General features: G+C 45.2%; 1 protein-coding gene and 1 pseudogene across 1 annotated transcript; both read left to right on the top strand.

Annotated features, from left to right (window-relative positions):
* Positions 1-785: 785 nt before the first annotated feature.
* LOC127683714 (glyceraldehyde-3-phosphate dehydrogenase-like) lies at positions 786-20,411 on the top strand (annotated as a pseudogene).
* A 50-nt stretch (positions 20,412-20,461) lies between these two features.
* Smim43 (small integral membrane protein 43) lies at positions 20,462-20,653 on the top strand. The gene has a single exon (XM_052178818.1). The coding sequence runs from the start codon at positions 20,462-20,464 to the stop codon at positions 20,651-20,653; it is 192 nt and encodes a 63-aa protein (XP_052034778.1).
* The last annotated feature ends 3,286 nt before the right edge of the window (positions 20,654-23,939 follow it).

Here is a 23,939-nt window from a genome sequence, read left to right on the forward strand (position 1 = left end):
TCAAGCAGGTCAGGAAGCAGGAGCTGATGCAGAGGCCATGGAGGGATGTTTCTTACTGGCTTGCTTCCCCTGGCTTGCTTAGCCTGCTTTCTTATAGAACCCAAGACTACCAGACCAGGGATGGCACCACCCACAAGGGGCCCTCCCACCCTTGATCACTAATTGAGAAAATGCCTTACAGCTGAATCTCATGGAGGCACCGCCCCAACTGAAGCTCCTTTCTCTGTGATAACTCCAGCCTGTGTCAAATTGACACACTAAGCCAACCAGTACACTTCCTTACCAAGCTCCCCTTTCCTCATTAACTCACTGAGTCCAGCTGACTAGAGCCAGGCTGGTGACCTAAGACTAATACATTGTTCAGAACTAATAAATTTTACGTAATATAAGCCATCCTGGGCTGGAGAGGTGGCTCAGCAGTTAAAAGCACTGACTGCTCTTCCCAAGGTCCTGAGTTCAAATCCCAGCAACCACATGGTGGCTCACAACCATCTGTATCAAGCTCTGGCGCCCTCTTCTGGAGTGTCTGAAGACAGCTACAGTGCACTTACATATAATAAATTTAAAAAAAAATCCTAAGATATCTAAACCATTCAAAATGTGTTTCATAAACTCTTCTATACAACAAGTTTTCTTGGACATATTAATTGATAAACAAGTTTCTCCAAAGCAACTTGAAACTGATTTCCACAAAGAAGGGGATCAGGGCTTTCTGATCCTCCCTGTGACAGAGGTAGCTGCATCTTTTCATGCAGTGCCAGAGACAGCCTCATCTCTTAGACACGATGGTGAAGGTTGGTGTGAATGGATTTGGCCATATTGGACACCTGGTTTCCAGGGCTGCCTTCTCTGTATCAAGCAAAGTAGAGACTGTTGCCATCAATGACCCCTTCATTGACCTCAACTACATGGTCTACATGCTCCAGTGTGACTCTCCGCATGGCAAATTCAATGACAGTCAAGGCTGAGAAGCGTGTCACCAATGGAAAGCCCATCACCATCCTCCAGGAGTGAGATCCCAGAAGCGTCGAATGGGGTGATGCTGATGATGAGTCTACTGGCATCTTCGCTACCATGGAGAAGTCCAAGATCCAGTTAAAAGGTGAGGCCAAAAGGGTTATCATTTCTGCTCCTTCTGTCAATGAGTGTGAATCATGAGAAGTAGGACAACTCACTCAAAATTATCAGCAATATTTCCTGTACCACCAACTGCTTAGCTCCCTGGCCAAGGTCATCCATGACAACTCTGGCTTTGTAGAAGGGCTCATGACCACAGTCCATGCCACCATTGTCTCTCAGAAGACAATGGATGACTCCCCTGGGAAGCTGTGGCATGTATCCATTCGTGCCAGGAGCCATTTTCACATAGATCTCAAAACACCTTCCTCTCAGCCATCTCTAGCCTGCTTTCTCTAGCCTGCTTTTAGAAGGAAATGTACTAGTTTAAAGATTAGCCAACTAAGCTAGATGATCAGTACATGCAGAGCTCACCTGAGTGGGCTCAAACAAATGAAGCTCACCTATGGTTAGGTTACCATAGCAACTCCTTTCCACTTCACCTCCTCATGATCAATTTTCTATGCCAAGTTCCTACAGTACTTGCCAACTCTTCCCTGAGATTCTGAGAGAAAATTCTGAGAAACTGTTCTTGAGAAATAATGGTAGCCCCCTGAGATTGTTCCCCGAATACATGACTTTCCCCCTTAACTCCTCCCTACACCTGCTTGCTTGCCTTTATATTGCCTTGTGTAAAAAATAAAATTTGACAGCTTGATCAAAATACTGTCTTGCTGTCCATCTCTCGTGTCTCTTGTCTCTCACCTTTCCCTAGGTGGTCCAGGGACCCTGTTGACTGTCCTGCAGGTCAGGACACACTGGTGCTGCCAAGGCTGTGGGCAAGCTCACTGGCATGGCCTTCTGTATTCCTATCCCATTGTATCCATTGTAGATCTGACATGCTGCCTGGAGAAACCTGCCAAGTATGATGACATCAAGAAGGTGGTGAAGCAGGCATCTGAGAGCCCATTAAAGGGTATCCTGAGTTATCCTGAGGACAGGGTTGTCTCCTGGAACTTCAACAATAACTCCCATTCCTCTACCTTTGATGCTGGGACTAGCATTGCTCTCAGTGACAACTTTGTAAAGCTCATTTCCAGGTATGGCAATGAATATGGCTACAGCAACAGGGTGGTGGACCTTGGTGGCTTCCAAGGAGTAAAAAACCCTGGACCGCCCACCCCAGCAAGGACACTGAGAGCAAGAGAGAGGCCCTTGGCTGCTGAGGAGTCCCTGTTCCAACTCGGTCCCCAACATCTCCCTCACAGTTTCTATCCCAGACCTGCACGATAATGTGAGAGGCCCAAGGAGCCTTACTTTCCTGAATACCATCAATAAAGTCTTCTGCACCCACAAAACAAAAACAAAAAAGAAGTGGCTCATGTGTATTCATTGCTAAATAAATATGCATTCATTTAAATGGAGACAGTCGGGTTTTATCCTGAAAGAAGCACATGCTAATGTACTACCCTTATGAAAGCTAAATTCATAGCAGTAAGAACTGAGAGGACTGATATATAAAATTCAAGGCCATGAGTAAGTGCACTAGAGTGGTGAGATTTGTTTGTTTTTTTATATTCATATGCAACGTAGATAAAAATCAGGAAGATGGAAGATCTTCCTATAGCTGCTTGAAGAGAACGTTTGGCTTATCTTTTGAGTAGACTCAACTGCCCTGGGAACGGTAAATGGGTGGCTTCACTTTGTGGTTGCTTCTTGTGAGCTTATACATTCTTTGTGCAGAAGGAGGGTGTGTGTGTGTGTGTGTGTGTGTGTGTGTGTGTGTGTGTGTGTGTAGACCAGAGATCAACCTCAGGTGTTGCTTCTCATGAGCTGTCTACCCTGAGAGAGAGTCTCTTCATGACCTGGGATTCCATGATTAGGCTACACGAGGTGACCAGTGAGCTCTGGGCATCTGCCTTTCTCACTGCCCCAGCAATGGAATCACAGTCATGTCACCACAACCAGCTTTTTAAGTAGGGGCTGGAGGTTCAGCTCAATGCTTTTGCTTCTCAACTCTCCATAGCTCTGTTGTGATGGTAGACTTACAGTATTGGTTAGTAAGACTTGATTCTGTGCCAATGCACCCAGCAAACTGGTGGTTGGTTAGCTTACTTATACTGTGAAGTCCTATGCTTAGCAGTATAGCCATGTGCTCACACTTGGTGATACATGCTGGCTATTGAAGAGCCTCCGGAGAGCTCAGAAGCACACAGAGGGATGCTTCCCGGGGTTAAGCTCACCCCACTCTCCCTGTGGGTGTCAGGGAACAGCTGGAGAGAGTTAGGGCCATTGGCAGGAAGCAGATTTGATGTCAGATCCCTTTTGGCAAGGAGCATCTGTATGAGGCATGCCAAGATTTTTTTCTGAGCTGCCAAGAAAAAGTGTGGGTGGGTGGGAGAACAGAGGCAAAAAGAACACCATGACTCCATCTTTGACCATGAGTGGAAATAAACAAAGAGATGATGCCCCAGAGATGGGGCACAATCATTGATGACTTTGGGATGGAGGGCATGATCTGTAGTGGGTGTGCTATAGACAGGGAAGGCAGGAGAATGGCCAGACCATAGAGACATTCAATGATACAGTCCCAAGAAGCCAAGAAGAACGTCCTCTGTCTCCAAGACAGTTGGGAGAGGGAGGCAGGGCTGCCACAGCATTGTCTACTGAGCAACTGGCCTCTGTAGAGTGGGAAGTGCTCTTTGTGGCTGATCCGAAAATCTCACCAGTTCAAAAAGATAATAGTTTTTAAAGCTTCTCCAAGGACTATTGAGAGGTGTATAAAACTGAAGAGACCACACATTTTCCTAAGAACATCAGGGACCCAGCCTAGAGGGGTGACTTTCTCACCCTGTGCTTCCTAAGGGCAGCAGGACCCCAGCATTCAGGAACTCAGAGGAACAGCTCTGCACGATGACAGAGAATTCTTTGGAAACCAGAACAGCACCCTCTCACCTCTGCACTGTCCGTGAGTCCACTAGGAAAGATGACTTTCCTAGCTCCTGTGAGCCACTGCCCAGTGACAAGGAACCCTCAGGACCATGATGTTGAAGTAAGTCTTGCAACAAGGAGATGCCAGCAGCCCTTTGCAGCTCTCCAGCTCTATCTATCACACAGCTGATAATTCCCCACTGCTTCCCAGCTTCAGATCTGAGTGTTGCCTTGGGCCTCACAGTCTGTGCCCAATACGCCAGCAATCTGCTCCAAACACTATTGGACAACTTCCTTGAATGAAGAAGGAGCTTTGACTTTAAAGCAGGATGTGGGACACAGTGCTGCCAGCAGGTGCCAGGATGCCGATCATATACACCGTGGAGCTCTGAAGGGTTTCAGTAACTAGTTGTCAAAGGGGCTGAGGCTGGAGCTCTTGGGCTGCTGCCTGGAGGAGGTGGGAGTGGTGTGGCTGACAAGGTGAAGACATTTAAGGTAAAACACTTTTTCATCTGAAGCCGAAAAGGTTTAGAATGGAAGGGAAAGGGCTCTTTACACTGTCCAACTTCCCGGGCCCTCGCCTCCCACTCTCCATCCACTAAGTGCTAGAAAACTGAAGCAGAAAGACAAGAGTAGACCAGACTGACAAATTCATCCTCATCCTACCAAGGATTTGGTAGGATGGCTAAGAATCTCTTTAATTTGGGAGCTGAGAAGAACAATGACTAGAGTAGGCTCTGAAGACAGTGTCCCCTATGTCCTCAAATTTGTAACCTTCCTGCCTCTGTTTCCCAAGTCCTGATATTTTAGGTACAAATCACTTCAACCAGTTATATTTTTTAAAAAGTGATTTTTGTCCTTTCTCGGTGAACATGTAAATATCACACTGTTAGAAGCCCATCGTTATTTGTTCAAAACTTTAACACTCTTCCCATTTCCCTTTAGTGTTTTATCCTAACAAAATATATTTATGCTGAAAATGTCTTACTAGTTAATTTTATCATAGTTCAGTATGATCATATCCAGTGAACATAGCTGCGAAACAATTTCTATTGTACTGAATTTCTGTAACCTACATTCGATTGACACAGCAGAAACTACAATCTTAATGAATAAACATGATAACTGGAGAGTACAGCCAGCATTGTTGCAAAACTTATCTCACAATTTAACTTCACATTATAAGAATAAATTACAGTGGGAAGAGTAGTTTTAGATATACTGCCATTGTGAGTGAGCTAATTTTTACAAATATTTATAAATAGTGTTTTATAGAATGTCAGACACAACAATCATTCTTTTACTAATATTCTGCTTGTGTTCTAGCTGAGTGTAGATATTATTTTTCTGTGGCAAAGTGAATTTGTGAAATTCATAAAAATGCAATTCATGGATAACCCGTCAAGTACACAAGCTTTCTGATACTTCTGTGAAATGATTTTACTCTTATAAAAGAAGATACAAATCACAGATTACCAATAGCTTGGTAACAAATATTCTTCAAGTATTATTCACTATTTCTAAAGAAATATATAAAATGAGATGAATTAATACTCAAAATTAGCTGAAGCCTTTTTCCCTTGGGGTGGTGAAGATGCAGGATTCTCACATCTCTCCCTCCCCCAGACAGGGTTTCTCTGTGTAGCCCTGGCTGTCTTGGAACTCACTCTGTAGACCAGGCTGGCCTCGAATTCAGAAATCTGCCTGCCTCTGCCTCACAAGTGCTGGGATTACAGGCATGCACCACCACTGCCCGGCGGATTCTCACATCTTAAGCCTAGACAATTCATTGGTATGTGGCCTAAAGACCACAGGAGCAATCTCACCGCAGCTGTGGTTATCTGTACACATCTGGATAAGAACATACCTATCTTCATTCCATCCTGGATTCCTTCCCTGGGGAGACATAAACTATGTCTACCCCTTGTTCATAAGTTCCCAAGGACAAACCAAAGTACAATTACACCAGAGTTTGCCCCAGGTAACCAATTGTTTTGTTGAGCCTACTCACCTATATCAAGGGTTGCCTACTAGAGCAAAGGTGACCCCCAAAGCAGCTTCGCTGGAAAGTCTTTACTCAGCACTAATGACAGTTTCCCTCACAGGTGCCCTCCTTCCCTTAACCTCCCCTAGTGTACATACTCTTGCACCTGCCAAGACCCTAAAGCCCTGTGCAATTAGAGAAGGATTGCAGACAAATGCCTCAGAGGAGCTGTGGACTCTCAGGTAAGCGGCTGATAACTCTGCTAACCCCTCTTTCTATGAGGGATTGTCAGTGGTCAGCGAACCTGATGGTGATGAACACTGTACTGGCTGGTTTTGTGTGTTAACTTGACACAGGCTCGAGTTATCACTGAGCAAGAAGCTTCAGTTGGGGAAGTGCCTCCATGAGATCCAGCTGTGGGGCATTTTCTCAATTACTGATCAAGTGGGGAGGTCTCCTTGTGGGTGGTACCACCTTTGGGCTGGTGCTCTTGGGTTCTATAAGAGAGCAGGCTGAGCAAGCCAGGGGAAGCAAGCCAGTAAGAAACATCCCTCCATGGCCTCTGCATCAGCTCCTGCTTCCTGACCTGCTTGAGTTCAAGTCCTGACTTGCTTTCGTGATGAACAACAGTGTTGAAGTATAAACAGAATAAACCCTTTCCTCCCCAACTTGTTTCTTGGTTGTGAAGTTTGTGCAGCAATAGAAACCCTGACTAAGACAGACACCATGCAGTGGTGATGGACACCATGCACACAGGGACAGCTGATCTGACAAACAAAGGAATCGCCTGGAGGGCAAAGGTCTACAGCTACAAGGGAGGGGCCCATGAAGCCCCATGCCTCCCAGAGGGACCAGAAGTTAGATCCCGGGAAAGGGTATGTGACTCATCAGTGATGTAACCCTTGACAAGCTGTCTGTGCTCCAGTAGAGCACCTTATAACCATTCTTGTACTGGCAACTCAGTGGGTCACACACCGAAAAAGAAAGTAAGAGGGGAAGAAGGGTTTGAGTGGGGGAGGGAGTGGGATGGGAAAGGGGAATGGGTGAAACTGATTAAAATTTGTTTATAGATTATGAAACAAAGAGCCAGGCATGGTAGCACATGCCTTTGGTCCCAGCACTGGGAAGGTAGAGGCAGGCAGATCTCTGTGAGTTCAAGGTCAACCTTGTTAACAAAGAGAGTGCCAGGACAGCCTGGGCTACACAAAGAAACACTACACACACACACACACACACACACACACACACACACACAAAAAACACACTGCTCACAGCAGTCAGTATCTTGTTAGCAAGGCTATCTTTCTCACACCCTTTGCAAGTAGGAAATGCTTTGGGCTTGCTCAAGGAACTTGAAGAGGTCAGTGTCAACAGCTAGGAACCTCTGTGGGCAAAGTCCTTTTGATTTTAAAGAGAAGTTGATACCTCAGCACCTGGTTCAGGCTGGTGCCCAGATTTTCTACAAAACAAAACACAAGAGAGACATTTCCCCGCAGAAGAAAGAGTTAAAAGAAAAGCAGGGCCTGCCCCCTGTGGCCTTGCCGATTTCTTCCAGGCTTCCTGGCTTGCAGTGAAGTGGCTGGTTAGAAACCGCTTGTTACATTGAATAACTAGTTAAAAGCAAAGGCAATAATGTTCTGTTTTGGGAGTCCAGAAGTCTTTGTTGTGGGTCAAGGTCCTTCCAATAATAAGTTACTCTCCAGGAAAAAAAGGCACTTTGGGTTCCAAACAGTGCCAATCATCATAGCAGCTGGGGACAATTCACCCGGATAATCTCCTCTTCCACCACCCCTGGTTTTGGCAGAAAGAATGTAAGTCATCTGAGTCTTGGAACTGGAGGATGTGGAGATAATTGAGTGTATGTCCCTAATTTAGGGGGACAGAGACACAAAGAAGCTACCACCATGCCCAGAGTTCAGGACTTGTGCCAGCAAAGACTGTCCAGAACCCTGGCCCCTTATGAACGGTAGTGTCAGAGTTGAGATCCAAATGCTCCCAGAGACCACAATGTGTGAGGGAAAGATTTTAACTGAGCCAGGCCACCAGCTCTCCTCCGCATCAGGACTGAACCAGTGACCCCCAGCTGCCGCCAGTGACCCTCAGCTGCCACAGAGAGAATGTAGCAGTCTTTCATGGCCTTTGCAAGCAAACAAGACTTAATAGAAGCAGAAATGTTTGTGACTAGCTTTTACATAAGCACACGCGTTACTAGTTTTTTTAAGTCATTGTTGTCGGCCATTTTCAGAAAGCCTCGGTTTTCAAATCAAGTCGGCCTGGCTCTCAGGAGATATCTGTGGTCTGTTGGTTTGAAAAACAGTCTGTACAATAAAAACATAAATCTCCTTTTACCGGAGAAATAGAAATATCAAGACTTTGGGAACAACTTTGGAAGCTGAACAATAGGGAGACTGGAGACCCCATTATTATTTAACCCATATTAAAATTAAATAGTGAAGGCAGAAATGCGGGGAATGGGCTTCTAACATTAAGCTTCCAACCACTTTTTCTATAACACCTGAGGGAATTCGGCAGGGGCAGGGTTGGGGGGGTCACGTGGTAAATGACCAAGGTGTCAGCAAACAGAGGTGAGGTCTGGCTGTTTTCCTCCTCCAGAAACCCTTCCAGCTGACAAATACAGCAGAAAAGAGGGAGATGGGTGAGGTACTGTGGTGCTGGGCACTGAGTTATGAGGGGTGGTTGTGGTACATCTGGAATAGGCGGAGAAATTCTTGATGTATGGTCAAGTTCCAAGCCCACAGCTCAGCCCTACAACCTGTGAAGAGATTGATTATTAGGAGCACAGATGGTGCCGGAGGAGAAGGAACTTGCTCTTCCTTTGGGCATGGCAAAGTTTCCGTTTCATTATTGAATAATTGCTCTAAGAGTTATGTGTACTCCAAACAACAGATTGCCGATAGGATGAAGCCCACAAGCGCGGATTGGTAGTCAAGGTTCACTGCTGCTGTGTAGTACCCTGAACATTTTCTTTTTACGTGCTCTCTGGGTCATAAAGAAAGGAATAGGACAGTCTCTTCGCTGTTGGATTTATCACCCATGGCTTCTGAACTTGTGGGAAATGGAAAAGGTGTTGGTATTCTGTCTAAGCTCCACCCCACACCTACCTGGCAATAGCCGGTATGACCAGCCTCATAGATCTGGCCCACTATAAAAGGGGGCTACTTGCCCCTCCTCTCTCTCTCTCTTTGCTCTCTCTGCTCTCCCACATACTCTCACCTCTCTGCCCCTTGGGCTCTCCCCCCACCTCTCTCCACATGGTCATGGCCGGCCTCCACTCCACTTCTCTTCTCTTCTCTTCTCTTCTCTTCTCTTCTCTTTCTCTCTCTCTCTCTCTCTCTCTCTCTCTCTCTCTCTCTCTCTCTCTCTCTCTGCCTTTCTCTACCACTAACTCCCATCCCCTATTCTGAATAAACTCTATTCTATACTATGCCTGTGTGTGTGTGTGTGTGTGTGTGTGTGGTCCCTCAGGGGGAAGAACTGCCTGGACAAGGGCCTGCCTGGGCACCCCCTTCCCCCATGCCGCCATGCCACACTCCCTTAACCCCCATCCTCTCTTTTTAAGCCCCTTCAAAAGGGTTAGAATCCATTACACCTCTGAAACTGGACATCTTGTTTTGGGGTTGAGATTTATTCCTCTAAAGGCGGCACGTGGGATTAGAGTGTGCATAAACACAATCAAAACCGTCCTTGTTGAGATCTCCAGAGGAAAAACACCCAATGGGCCATGTGTGCTTCCTCTGCTTGCTTCACCGTTTCACTTACAGTTCAACTACCGGATGGCTTTAAAATATTTTAGCCTCATTGGACAGATAAGGAAAGCGATGGCTTCTGCAAAAAGCTCTGAGAAATATCAAATTTTAAAAAGATAGAATGTGGTTTTGTCCACAGTGGGACAAAAACAAGCTTTGGGGACTGGTTGGGTTGCTAGCCCAGCGATGCCACTGGTGCTACAGGCTCTGACTGCTTGCTTTGCCTTGTGTTCATCAAGTGAGTTTGCCCTGTGGCTGTTTCTGTAGGATGCAGGCTGGCTGCCAGTAGAAACGTTATCATTTGCTTACATGTGGAGAGAGAGGAGAGAAAGAAAAAAGGACAAGGAGGGAGAGGAGAGAGGGAGGAAGGAAAGGGGGGGGATAGGGAGGGAAAGAGAAAGACAGAGAGAGAATTAAGTGTGAATTACAGGATCACATTAACCTTCAGGGCAGAAACTCTCCTGGGCTTCCTTTGTCTTCTCTCTCTTCCCTCCTGTAGAGAACATCTGGATGTCCTGCTGTGGAGGAAACCTCCCTGCCTCCTGGCTTCTTGAGGTGCCTTGGGAAGAGGCAGATAATTGGCCCTTGCCTCTTGCAGAAGGATTCAACTCCTCCAGCACTTTGGTGGCCTTCCCAACACAATGACAGAGGACTCTATGGTACTGATCAGTCCTTTGTACCCCCAGCCCCAGGCTGTGATTTTGTGGTATCCAGACTTCACTGTTTTGCATCTCTCTCACTAGACAGCCTGGATGCCCACAGAAGCGAAGCTGTCGGCTTTTGGGAAGGGTTACTCATATATTTCCATTAGATTAAGTCAATGTAGGCCACAGGCTCTCTTGTGGACCAAAAATAAGAACTCATTCTATTCTCTGAGTGCATTTTTAGACCATTCAGGACCCACTTCTCTGAAACAGTTTTTATCCGTGCCATAAGGGAAGAGGGAGACTCCTGAATCAAGTCAGAATTCTGATTAAGAACATTGGGTCTTGGTGGGAACTGAAAGTGTCCAGGAGACCCAGCTGGCAGGGTAGATTGTCCAAGTCAACAGCACTTGAAATACCAGGGCAACTCACAGCACTATGTCACATAGAAAAGGATAGAGTGTTGGGGGGCCAGGGCTGCCATCCAAGTCTGGCTGTCTCAGTGTTCACTGTGGATGTGTGAACAACAGCTTGGAGCACCAGATGTGAGCGCTCAGGCTGCAGCGGTAAGAGTAGCCAGATCTGACAAGCTGGTGACTCACCAAGGAGCCCGTGGGTTATAAACGAAAGGGGCACTTTCCCTTCAATTTCTTTTCCTCGTGGGGTAGCCCATTTTAGCTGCGTTTTACCTGGGCTTGTGCGCACACAGCTTCCAAACATCATCAGCTCTTATAGAGTCTGTAGACCTTGTTGGTGTCAGCAGCCTTGCCACTGTTATTAAAACTGGGTTGAACAAAGATTTGTTGTTCAATAGTGCTAAGATTCTTTCTTTTGCTCTATGATAGTATTGACCCAAGCTTCAGGTTAACCACAGTCATATTGACTCCAGTGTTCCTGGCTAACTTACCAGAAAGACTCTAATTTAAAGAAATCCTGCTCAGTCACGATTGCACTCTGCCACTTTATGTGTGTCTTCAGTAATGGATAGATTTGATACATCCTCTGTTGTGTTTGAGGCTTTGCAAGCCAAAAAGTGAATCTAAACCAGTGTTTTGCAGAAGTATCCTAAGTGATAAATTCTGGGATCATCCTACAGCCCTGGGCTGCCTAGTTTTATGTCAACCTGAGTCATCCTGGAAGAGGAAACCTCAGTTGGGGAAAAGTCTTCATAAGGTGGGGCTATAGGCAGGCAAACCTGTAGGACATTTTGTTAATTAGTGGTTGATATGGGAAGGCCCAGTCCATTGTGGGCAGTGTCATCCCTAGGCTTTGGGATGCACCTTGGGTTCTATAAAAAGCAGGTTGAATAAATCATGATGAGCAAGCCAATAGGAAGCACTCCTCCATGTCTCAGCATCAGTTCCTGGCCTCTAGGTTCCTATCCTACATGAGTTCCTGTCCTGATTTCTTCCAATGATGGATTATGATGTGAAATATAAGCCAAATAAACTTCTTCGGTATATATGCAGTAGTAACCCAGACCAAGGCAGACCCTTACAGAATCTCTTCCCATGTGTCCTTGCTTCTTTCCTGTCTTCCCTTCTCCCTCCCTCCTCATTGGCATCCCTAGATGGTTACATGAGACCATCACCAGTAGCTCATCACAGATGTCTTGTTCCTGAAGAGTGTCTCATGGTAGGAGCATTGCATAACCCACCTCAGCCATTCCCATGGGATAGAATGGAGAAAAGGAAGTATGGAGTGTGGATACTGCTGTTGGGTTGGTGTGACGGCTGTTGGTTAGTTAGCTTCATACAACATCTTCAAGTAGAATGACTCACCAGTACCAACTTCTGTATTAGTCAGGGTTCTCTAGAGTCACAGAACTTATGGGTAGTCTCTGTATAGTAAGAGTATGACTTACAGTCTATAGTCCAACTCCCAATAATGGTCAGCAACAACTGTAAATAAAAGTCCAAAGATCTAACAGTTGCTTAGTCCCACAAGGCAAACAGGCAAAAAGGAGAGAGAGTGTCTTCTGTCTTCCAATGTCCTTAGATACGTCTCCAGCAGAACGTGTGGCCTAGATTAAAGGTGTGTGCCACCATGCCTAGATCTGGGACTTGCTTTGTACCAGATGATCTCGAACTCAGAGATCTCACTGTCTTAATCTTCTGGGATTCATAGCCACTATGCCTCAAGATCTCCAAGCCAAGATCCAGAGTTCATTCCAGATATAGTCAAGTTGACAACCAAGAATAGCCACTTTAGAAAGTTTCAGGAGACTCCGATTTCAATCACTTAAAAATGGACATGGTGCTGTATTGGTGAATGAAGCAGAGGCAAGAAAAACATGTGTAGGTATCATGGCTGTAATACATCTGAGATATTATTGGTCACAATGATGAGCTAGCTAGGACAGCATGTCCTGGGGCCTAGAGACATCCACAGAGTATGGATTCCATCCCAGAACGTAATGAAGTGCTTTGAAAGCTACCTTATCTAATCAGAGCTATCTACAACTAACTCAGTTTTCATGGCCCACAGCTCTTGGGAAAATGTGTAGAAGAATCCAGTCTTGTCAATCATGATCAAACCACCTCTCAAGATCTGAGCATGGAATAGGTTTCTTTTGTTTCTTTTGTTCATTTGAGAGCAAACTCAGCCAGCTTTATAAAGGTTCTGGAAGCCCCTTGCTACTTCCACCTGCTCCCCAGTCCCTGCCCTCTACCCCCTACCCCCCACCCTTTGGCCCCATCCCCTCATCTCCCCTCCCTACTACAAAGCTGCCTCCATCCTGTATCAGCCCAAACAGGTAAGCTTAGGAACTAAAAAGTGACCACATTCTGTTCCAGTGCCCTTGGAGTTCTGAAGCACAGCGATAGGACAAATAAGTTCTTGTGGGCCCTTAGCTCTGTCTCCTTAGACATAAGTAAAGGTCTGTGGTGCCGGTTAGGGCGCGGGCTACTCTCCATGCTAAAGGGGAGGTAGGGAGGCACCAGGAAGCCGACTAGCTTTTAATGAAGCACCTATAACAGATGTCATCGGCCAGACCTCGGGATCTGGAACGGCATTTCCGTGGGGAGGAGACAAAAGGCTCGAAAACACAGGAATCGTGAAGGGATGGGGTGGGGAGGGGAGGGAGTGTGTGCGCCATCCGCTTGAGGATGGCGGCACAGCGCGGATTCCAGTCTTCCTATCTGTGCACTACAAGGGCTCTTTTTAGCTGAGGAATGTTCATAGCTTTAATCCGTAGTGAGCTTCTCTATCTTTAAAAAAAAAAAAACTTAGGCTTTCTTTCCGTGGTTTTCCACTAGCATGCATACCTAGGAAGAGAAAGATTTGTTCCTTTGAGCCATCTAAATCTTGGAACCCAAAATTCAGATGGTCTTATATAAAATGTTATCACAGCCTGGGAACATGGGATGCATTAAATGCGTTTCTTGGGGTAACAAAGTTAGTTTAAGTGAAAATTCTATTAAGAATGAATTAAATATTTATTAATATTTATAATTTTTTTAAGTGACTAAGTAGTTATGTTTAGGAATCTGAGCCTGGCAGCATAAAACCTTTAACTTTCAGCCTCTTTCCAGGCCATTCTTCAGGCTGGTACTAGTTCACTTGAAGTTTTGACCTTTGAACTTTTTTTTCCTCCCGAGGACCTAGGCTGTCTCCGGATTACTGAGCTTCCTGTTCCCTCTCAAATTCTGGGCTCACAAGTGTGCTCCGCCATATCCAGACACCTCAGCCTTGAAGATTTCCCGGAGAGGGTCAAGCCCTTTCTTGGGTTTTTGTTTTTGAGACAGGGTTTTTCTGTGTAGCCCTGGCTGTCCTGAAACTCACTCTGTAGAGCAGGCTGGCCTTGAACTCAGAAATCGGCCTGCCTCTGCCTCCCAAGTGCTGGGATTACAGGCATGCGCCACCACTGCCCGGTGGGTCAAGCAAGCCCTTTAGTCGTGGTCCGGCCAGGCTTCTCTTTGTCCTATTGCACCCTGCCTCCAGGAGCTCCTCCTCCTACCCTACCCTGCCATTTCAGTCTCCCCTTGTAGCGCATCCTCGTGCCTTTGAGTCAGCTTCTGATCCGCAGAAGCACTTCCTCCCAGGGACCCGCAGTGGCCGGCCCCCCTGGGCTGGACTGAAAGGAAGCCATTTTCACTCTCCTTCCAGACCTCCATTCTCGTTGCTCCAGAATCGCTCTTAGTCCTCTTACTCCACCTCCACACACGGGGACTCAGCCTCTTCCCCACAGCTCTCTCCCTCTGCCCTCTCAGCCATTCCTCCTAGCCCAGCCCCATTCCTTTGTGTCTCTAGCTGAGCAATATAAGCTCTCTGACCCCAGAGCCACCGCACTGCCTGGGTTTCAGGGTAGGCAATGGCAACCAAAGAATAAACACCTCAGGGCTGGAGAGATGGCTCAATGGTTAAGAGCACTGACTGCTCTTCCAGGGGTCATGAGTTCAAATCCCAGCTACTACATGGTGGCTTACAACCATCTGTAAAGGTATCTGATGCCCTCTTCTGGTGTGCCTGGAAACAACTACAGTGTATTCATATAAACAAAATCAGTCTTTCTGGGGCTGGAGAGATGGCTCAGAGGTTAAGAGCACTGATTGCTCTTCCGGAGGTCATGAGTTCAAATCCCAGCAACTACATGGTGGCTCACAACCATCTGTAATGAGATCTGATGCCCTCTTCTGGGTTTTATATATATATATATATTATATATATATATATATATATATAATATATATATATATATAATGATTGTGTGAATGTGTAATGTGTAATGATAATGAATATATAATTATATATATATAATGATTATATATAATGATTTTATATATATATATATATATATATATATATATATATATATATATATATTCATTAATAAATAAATAGAAACAGGGCTGGAGAGATGGCTCAGTAGTTAGGAGCACCGACTGCTCTTCCAAAGGTCCTGAGTTCAATTCCCAGCAATCACATGGTGGCTCACAACCATCTGTAATGGGATCCAATGTCCTCTTCTGTTGTGTCTGAGGATAGCTAAATAAAATAAATGAATCTTTAAAAAAAATTAGAAAAATAAAGCACATACCCAACAACCCAAGCAACACTGTCAACACTCCCGATTCCCAGATCCCAGCACAGCACACCAACACGAGCAGCCAGGACAGTGCGCCTCCTTGAGCATGCAGCTTAGCTGAAGCTCAAGGCAAGGGTGTCAAAATAGCAATCATAAATATGTACAAGGACCTTAATGAAGTCATGAAGAGATGCTTTAACGAAGACCATGAAAACACAAACTGAATGAAATAACAAAACATTTTAGACACAAAAGTAGAAACAGAATCACTAAAGAAACGTCAAACTGAAGTAAAACTTGAAATAAAAAACTAAGAAGATAAAAAACAAACAAGCAAAAAACAAAACAAAACAAAAACCCTCAGAGGTCAACCTCTCCAACTGATTAGAAGACATGGAAAGAAAAGCTCTCAGATGTCGAAGACAAGGGAAGAAATGGTTAACTCGTTAAAGAAATGTAAAAAAGTCCAGGCACAAAACATCCAGAAAATTTGAGACACTGCAGAAAAACCCAAATCTGGGCTGGAGAGGTGGCTCATTGGATGAGGGCACTGTAGCTCTTCCACACGGCAGCTCGCACTGTAACTCCAAGACCTGACACCTAACACAGACATTCTTGTAGGCAAAAACACCAATGCACATAAAATAAAAATAAATACATTTTTTAAAAAGGGAAAGAAAAAACCAAATCTAAGAATAATAGGACTAGATGAAGGAGAAAAACATAGGTCAAAGACACAGAAAGTATTTTCAACAAAATCATAGAGGAAAACTTCCCTAACCTTAAGGAGAGGCCTACAAAGGTTCAAGAAGCACACAGAACACCAAATAAACTGGACTAAAGAAAAGCAAGTCGCCTTGCACACAATCATTAAAACACTAAGCATACAGAGCAAAGGATGGCTATTATAAGCTGCAAGGGGGGGGAAAGACCAAGCAACATACAAAGACAGATTTATTAAATTTACACCTGACTTCTCAATGGAAATGCTACAAGCCAGAGGGCTTGGATAGAAAGATTTTCTACAGATCCTAAGAGACCACAGAGGCCAGCCCAGACTACTACACCCATCAAAACATTCAGTCATAGCAGATGAAGAAAATAAGACATTCCATGATAAAACCAAATTTAAGCAACATCTGTCTATCAAAGGCAGCCCTTCAGAAGGTGCTAGAGGGTCTACTCCAATCTAAAGAGATTAACTGTATCCAAGGACACAGATTGGGTAAGTAATCAGGTCAGAGAGCCTGTCTCTGCTTCAGTTTTCATCCTCGAAGCCAGTGGAGATCTAGGTGGCATATGATTTTATTATTTTACTCAAACACCTGTTGGCTATAGTGCCTATCTCGTGTGCAGTGTGTAAGCAGTACTTTCCTAGTCAGTCAGCATGCTTATCTGCAAGCCGTCTTTAGCCACCTTACCTAGCTGCAGGAGGAGAACCCCTGGAGTAATGGTGGCAGCTTACGGAGTAGAAACAAGGCAGAGGTCCCCATTTGGGAAGGGCCAGGAGCCAGGCTGCTGTGGAGGTGGGTAGCAAGGAGCAGGTTCTGACCCTGAGACTGCTCTTGATCTCAGAACAGCAGACTGTAGATATATGGACCTGTCCAATCATTACCCCCAGTCTGTCCTTTTCCAACTGTGAGTCTGACATAGAAGATGTTTAGTCATGTTTCTGGAACGACTCTTCATGCCCGTCTCTCTGCGCTGTGTCAGAGTAGGGTAGAAACTATATCTGAAACCCAGGTTTCCATAATAGCACGAGGAAACGGAAACTTAGCTTAGAGATTCGTTCTCTTGCCAAGATTACATAAAACGGAGAAATCTACCCAGAGGAACATGTGGTGCTTCCAAGCTCTGGGATTCTGGAAAGTCAGAACTCTTAAATGTGGATAAGAATTTAGCCTTGTGACAGTGGATCATTAGATAATACTAGCTATAGGTAGGCACTGGTCCTAATTGGCCCATTCTCTGGGCTAGTAAACTCTCTGCCCTGTTTGAATTTCTGCCCTGACTTCCTTCAATGATGAACAGTGACATGGAAGTATAAGCCAAATAAAACCGTTCTTCTCCAAGTTGCTTTTGGTCACAGTGTTTCACGACAGCAATAGAAACTCTAACAAAGACAATACGTTCACTGAGCGAGCGTGGATAGGAAGAATCAAGCAAGAGTATGCAGCAGATTCATCAGACAGCAGCAATAGGCACCATTAATAATAGGTCCATTAATAATGGAGATGCATAGGAAAATCAATGGGAGGATGAGGCTTGAGTATGTAGTCATTTGTTGTTAACATTATTAATTTATATGATATAATTTCTAATAATAGCTGTACTTTAGCAATTTCCTTGAACATTTAAGAATAATTCCTAGGAACTAGCTCCAACATAGATAACGCTGTCTACAAAGTAGATCTATATCTCTATATTACTATATCTCTGAATCTCTATATCTTTATATCTCTATATTCTATATAGTGTATATACATTTATATATGGTGCATATATAGTGTGTGTATAGAGAAAGAGAGACAAAGGAAGAGACAGAGGCACAGATATAGTAAGAAGAGAGAGATAGTGGTAGATTACAATTATCTATTATCTATCTATCTATCAATGTATGAACTGACTTTGTGCCCAGTAAGATGCTTGTATCAAAGACTTATAAAAATTCAACAGTAGCCTGTAACATTGGAGATCCTAAAAACAGAATGTTGGTGCATGACATATATATAGAAAAATGAATTGTTAACATCCCAATCATTTTGACCCTCATAGCAAATCCAGGGGAAAGGTAGGCAAAAGGAACAGAGAGACTGGGAAGCCATAACCATCTCCAGGTAGAAGTGAGCCCTTCAGTTTACCCCCACCATCCTGTCTGTATGACCCCTGACCTCACTGAAATGATGTCAGTTACTGTGGCATCACTGAAATGATGTCACTTACTGTGAGCACTCACTGTGCTCAAGCCATTCCATAATCTGGAATATGTTTGTCAGGCCTCATCCCACAATCTCAGTCTTGGCAGCCCTCAGATCTTTACACATAATGAAATAAAATTGGAGGTCTGGGAAGTAGCTTAGGTAAACTTTAGTGACAGCCAGACTTGAAGGCCTCCGGGAAGCTTTTCTCTGGAGTTCATGTCCCCAGATCCTAGGGATATAAGCTGTTTAACCATTAGGGCTTTGCAGAAGCAATGACTTGTGACTTCTGCAGCTAGTGGGCACAGGCCCTACAGCCTCTGACTAACACTGGCTGCTGCCTCACCTGTTCTGCCAGATGCTGGTGCCTATGGAGGCCGATGAAGGAGGCCATTTTGAAGGGACTGAGGCCTCCCACCATCAACTGACATTACTCCCAAAAGCTGTGAGTTATCTGTCCTCACTGCTGAAGAACCTGGGCTGCAGAGCAGTCCTCAAATAACACAGTATCTGAGAGTTCCCAAACTAGAATCACCCAGATTTTATCACACACACACACAGGGTCGGGGTGGATGCTCAGGGTCAACTTGGCCTAAAATTTGCTTTGTAGTCCCAGATAACTTCGAACTCATGAACTTCCTGCCTCAGCCCCCAAATACTGGGATTGTGTGGTATGTGTTAGCACACCTGACTGAATGTAGTTTCAAATTATTCTTGACTCACAGATACTTGGAGAAATCAGCAACATTCTTGCTGGTTTTAGCCACCGAGTTTGGGGTAACCAGTTACAGTGTTATGATGTGGGTATGAGGTGTCCTTCAAAAGTTGCAGGTGCCGAGGGAGTGGTCCCCAGCTGGAAGTGGCAACTAAGAAGCCTGAATGGTGAGGACACAAACTTCATCGATGGATGAACGAATCCATAAATAAAATCATGCCAGAATGGGCCCTCAGAAAGTGGGGCGTGGTTGGAGGCACTAAACCACTGAGGGCGTGGCTTTGAAGAATGCCTGCTGCCCCTTCCACTTCCACTGTCTTCTCCTTGGCTGTGTGAGCCCAGCAGCCTGCCCCGAGCTTCTTGGATAGTGCAAGAGGTCCAGCTAACCAGGACCCAAACTCCTGCAAAGATGACCCCCCAATCATCCTGCCTTCCTTAAAACTGATTTCTCTCATTCATGCCTTTTGTCACAGAGACTCAATAACTCTCAGAGCTTCACCACCGAGGTATAGTTGCTTTTTGTTTGTTTGTTTGTTTGTTTTGTTTTTTGTTTTTCGAGACAGGGTTTCTCTGTGTAGCTCTGGCTGTCCTGGAACTCACTCTGTAGACCAGGCCTGCCTCAAACTCAGAAATCCACCTGTCTCTGCCGCCCAAGTGCTGGGATTAAAGGCGTGCACCACCATCGCCCGGTGGGTAATTTCAAATACAGAGCTGTTGGGGGTCTCCCAAAGCACCTGGAAGATTTTATGTTGTTTCTCTCTACACACACACACACACACACACACACACACACACACCACAAACTGAATTTCAAGTCAACATCAGAGAGCTTTTGTAAAATATCACATTCGAAATGCTTTTTGCTGTTAGCCCTTTGTCAGGACCTATAGCACAGAGGCGGATGGGGGAAGGTACCCTGTTCATGCGTGCCCTCTGCAATTCTAACAGGCAAGGCAGCTTGAAGTGGAACTAGGGATGCACCTGTAGTTTACCTCTCAGTAAGGAGCATCTCCCAACCCTTCAGACGGCGGCACCTTCAGGCACCTTTTATTTTTCTGTGTCTCTTTTGGAAAAGTGCAAGTGGCGCAAATTACGAAGAACCTTAATTAGGAAGGGAGACGACAGACCGTTCCACTGGCTGTTCCCAGTAAGAGTCTTAAAGACACCTGCAGGCAGCCAGCTGTCGACACCGGGGGACACTGGACCGTTCCTCCTCGTCTCCACCCGCTGAAGTTCGCTCTGGAGAAGCTAGCTCGCATCCGCACACAGAAGATCCTGTGCTCGCTCGCAGGTCCCGGGTCCGGCGCTCCCGAGGAGCCGCGGAGGCCGGGCGGACCACAGTGGAGCTGAGAACCCGGGGGCGAGCGTGAGGAGCCTTTCCAGGCGAAACGCAGCGCGCAGCGCCCGGGCGGCGCCCAGCATGGAGTGGAAGCTGAATCTGCTGCTCTACTTAGCGCTCTTCTTCTTCCTGCTCTTCCTCCTGTTCCTCCTGCTCTTCGTGGTCATCAAGCAGCTGAAGAACTCGGTGGCCAATACGGCCGGGACACTCCAGCCCGGGCGCCTGTCACTGCACCGGGAGCCTTGGGGTTTCAATAACGAGCAAGCGGTGTGACCCGGTTGGCAGGGTCTCAGCTCCACGGGATTCAGGTACACCCCTTTAGAGCAGCGGCAAAGGGACACAGTCTCTGTTCCTCCCGGGTCTCTGGACCCGCTACAGTGCAGGGGACCGCGGGGACAAGAGTCTCATCCTGGACCCCAGTTCTTCTAGAGTAAGCCTGATTCCAAGAAAGGAGACTAGCGAAGAGAGGACAGCTTTGGGGCAGAGAATAGTATACACACCTGAGAACTCTTCTTCCCAAACCAACTTCACTTGTATCTAAGGGTGGAAAACTCTATTTTCAGTCAACTCAGTTCAGCCACTTCCAAAACAAAATCATCTAAATATTGAAGAGTGTGTGAGCTTTGAGAGGCGTTTAGATGGTGGTGCCCCAGAGAAATGATTCAGTGGCCTCTTGGGGATGGGGGATTTCCTCCTAGTCTTGATTGCTTGCTTGCTATTCCTAGTCTAGCCTGAGGTTTGTCAAAGGTGGGCTTGGACTCTGGGACAACCGAGGGCGAGTAGGAGAATGATTCACTGGAAAATGACCTTTGGATGATGGTTTGGAGGACAGACAGAGGGGCTACTTTGCATAGTGTAGGAGGAGCAGAAAGAGCTGGTGTGAGGGGAGAGGCCTGTTTGTGGTTGATATAGCAAACCTTTCGGAAAAGGCTGATTGTCTGGAGTAATGCTCGCCTGTGCAAGGTGGGACAATGTTCGTTTGAGAGATCATTTCGACCATCAGATCTGATTGCTTTTCCTAGATCTATGTCGTTTGGACTCAGGCTGGTGTCCTTGACCGGTGGTACCCGGGATGGAACCTCTTATCACAGCCTAGGAACCCTGCAAAGCTGGGGAGTGGAGGAAATCTTGCAAAAGGTATGTTTGGGGCCCCTCCCTCTGACTGACTGTCTCAACATCCAAGGTGTACCAAAGAGAGGGGTCAGGATGCAAGAAATGGGTACCAGGAAATTAAGGGTTTTCTCCTGCTCTGAACTAGAGAGCTTCCTCCAGAAGCCAAGGTGATTTCAGAACCTTTGCAAAACTCAAGGAGGAGACTGGGGGTGGGGGGTTGTGGGAATTAGAAAGAGAAGCCAGGAGCATTTGTAAATTTAATAGCCGCCCTTCCCATCTAGCTTGAAAATAGTAAAGGTGTGAATATCATGTTTTCAGTAGGGAGGGTTTGGAGTTAATTTTCTCAGGATAGACTACAAAATGGAAACACTCATTTTACACACACACACACACACATACACAGAAAGAGAGAGAGAGAGAGAGAGAGAGAGAGAGAGAGAGAGAGAGAGAGAGAGAGACAGACTGTAGAGTTAAGACCACATTAAAGTTTGCCTAGGCTGATAACATAGAGAACTATTGGTAATTTAGACAAAAGGGAAAACAGTCCCATCTTGGTGAGTAACTATCAGAAATGATTTTGGCCTGAGACAATAAGTTGATTTCCTACATATTCTATTTCATTCTGACACATTTAAGACATAAAAGGCCCGTCTTAAATGAAGACAATGGTTTATTTTAGCTATTATGTCTTGAGTAAATTCTTGTCTACTTATCATGTCTTTATCAGAGCTATAGTAAGGCTTGCTTTTGATTTCCAGTCTGAATTCCAAACTTAGCAGACACGAATATGCATTGTGATTTGCACAATAATCCTCTAATTAGCTGATATCTCTGTGGTAATGTTTTGTTACAGGCCTGCACAGTTAATATGGATGTGGGCAGTAAACGTGGGCGTGATTAATGGGCAATTACGGCTGTTTATAAGGACAGGGAGTAATGATTTCATACTTGCTAAATAATCAGAATATAAACTAACCACCAGCTTGGCTTCTTGACTTTGTAATTTTTTTCCTCTTCCTGCCATTTCTGCCATCCGGGAGTGTGATCCACCCCAACTCTTCACTGACTGGAGAGAACAGTAAACTTGGGCATCTCAGTATTAGGCTTAACTCTCTGCAGATTAATAGACAAGTTGCTAAGAAAGAACTGGTTGCCTTTCCATTTTGGGCTCAGGGTCATTTTATTACCACTACACTAACTCATTTGTTAATTACTAAGTTCTCATTTACATGGCCCCCCCCAAGCCCCGCCCTAAGAAGTGTATTCTCCCCTGGCACCTACCTGGAACTTATTTCTAAACAGGAGTAAGGATTCCTCATATCTGTAAAACAAGTTGCTGGCAACTTCTGCCTGTTCTTTAGTAATTCTGCCTTTGAAATTGTGACATCTGTAGAAGAAATGCCTTTTCTAATTCTTTTATCCCACTACCATTTTCCAAGACTCACCACAAGATTGATTCCCCAACGCAGAGATGCTTCTCTTTCATTTGTTTTCCTGAGGCTGAGACTTGCTATGTAGCCTGGGCCAGTCTGGAATTTACTTTGGAGACCAGACTAACCTTGGGCTTTTGGCGTTCATTCTGCATTCTGGTATTACAGTAATGTGCCACCACACTTGGCTTAAAAACTTACATTTGTACTAGATCTAATGAGCTGACACAATACCACTTCTATGTATTGATTACTCAATTCATTGACCACACCTTGGTTCTGATAACCCTGTCAGTTCTGATATGTGTATGAATAAGATAGGGCCTCATTATGGAACTCAGGCTGACCTGGAATTTAGCATCTGCCTGGTTCATCCTCTTGATAAGGATGTACCACCGTGCCTGGCCATATTTTGAAAGATGAGGTAAATATGAATTAGGCACTAAAACATTTGGTCAGCCAGGAGCATTTAAAAATAACTGCTCATCTTGTGAATGTAATTTCATTATAAAATATTATTGATTCATTTTCAACAAAAAGACCTCACAAATGTTAGGATGCAAATTTCCTCCATTATAAGGAAATGGGCCATAATGAAAAAAATGCATTATAAGTGTTTTACTTTAAATGTTGCTATTTAATAATTGGGTATGTATTTTAGTTGTTTAAAATTACTTCCCCTCTTATTAGGACAATCTTGATTGCTCACAAATTCCCAAAGTTGTAATATAATGAGTCTACAGGTTGAATGAGAGTATGTCACAGTCCCATTTGCAAAATCTAAAATGTCTGAGAAAATAGGTTCCTACGTCTGCACTTTGATCGCAGGGTTCAGGTATAGCTGCCAGCCTGATGCCATCTGGGGCAGCCCTCCAGCAGGGGGATTTGCCTAACGTGTGCCCCATACTGGCTTCCGAGGAGAAAGGCTTTGTTTTTGGTTCGTTGCAGAGGTGGAAACTTGGAATAAGGTATGCAAAACACACGCAACGCCCTATTTTTAATGTGACATTCTCATG

This window comes from Apodemus sylvaticus, chromosome 4 (assembly GCF_947179515.1).
Source record: "Apodemus sylvaticus chromosome 4, mApoSyl1.1, whole genome shotgun sequence".
In the NCBI taxonomy this organism is placed as follows: domain Eukaryota; kingdom Metazoa; phylum Chordata; class Mammalia; order Rodentia; family Muridae; genus Apodemus; species Apodemus sylvaticus.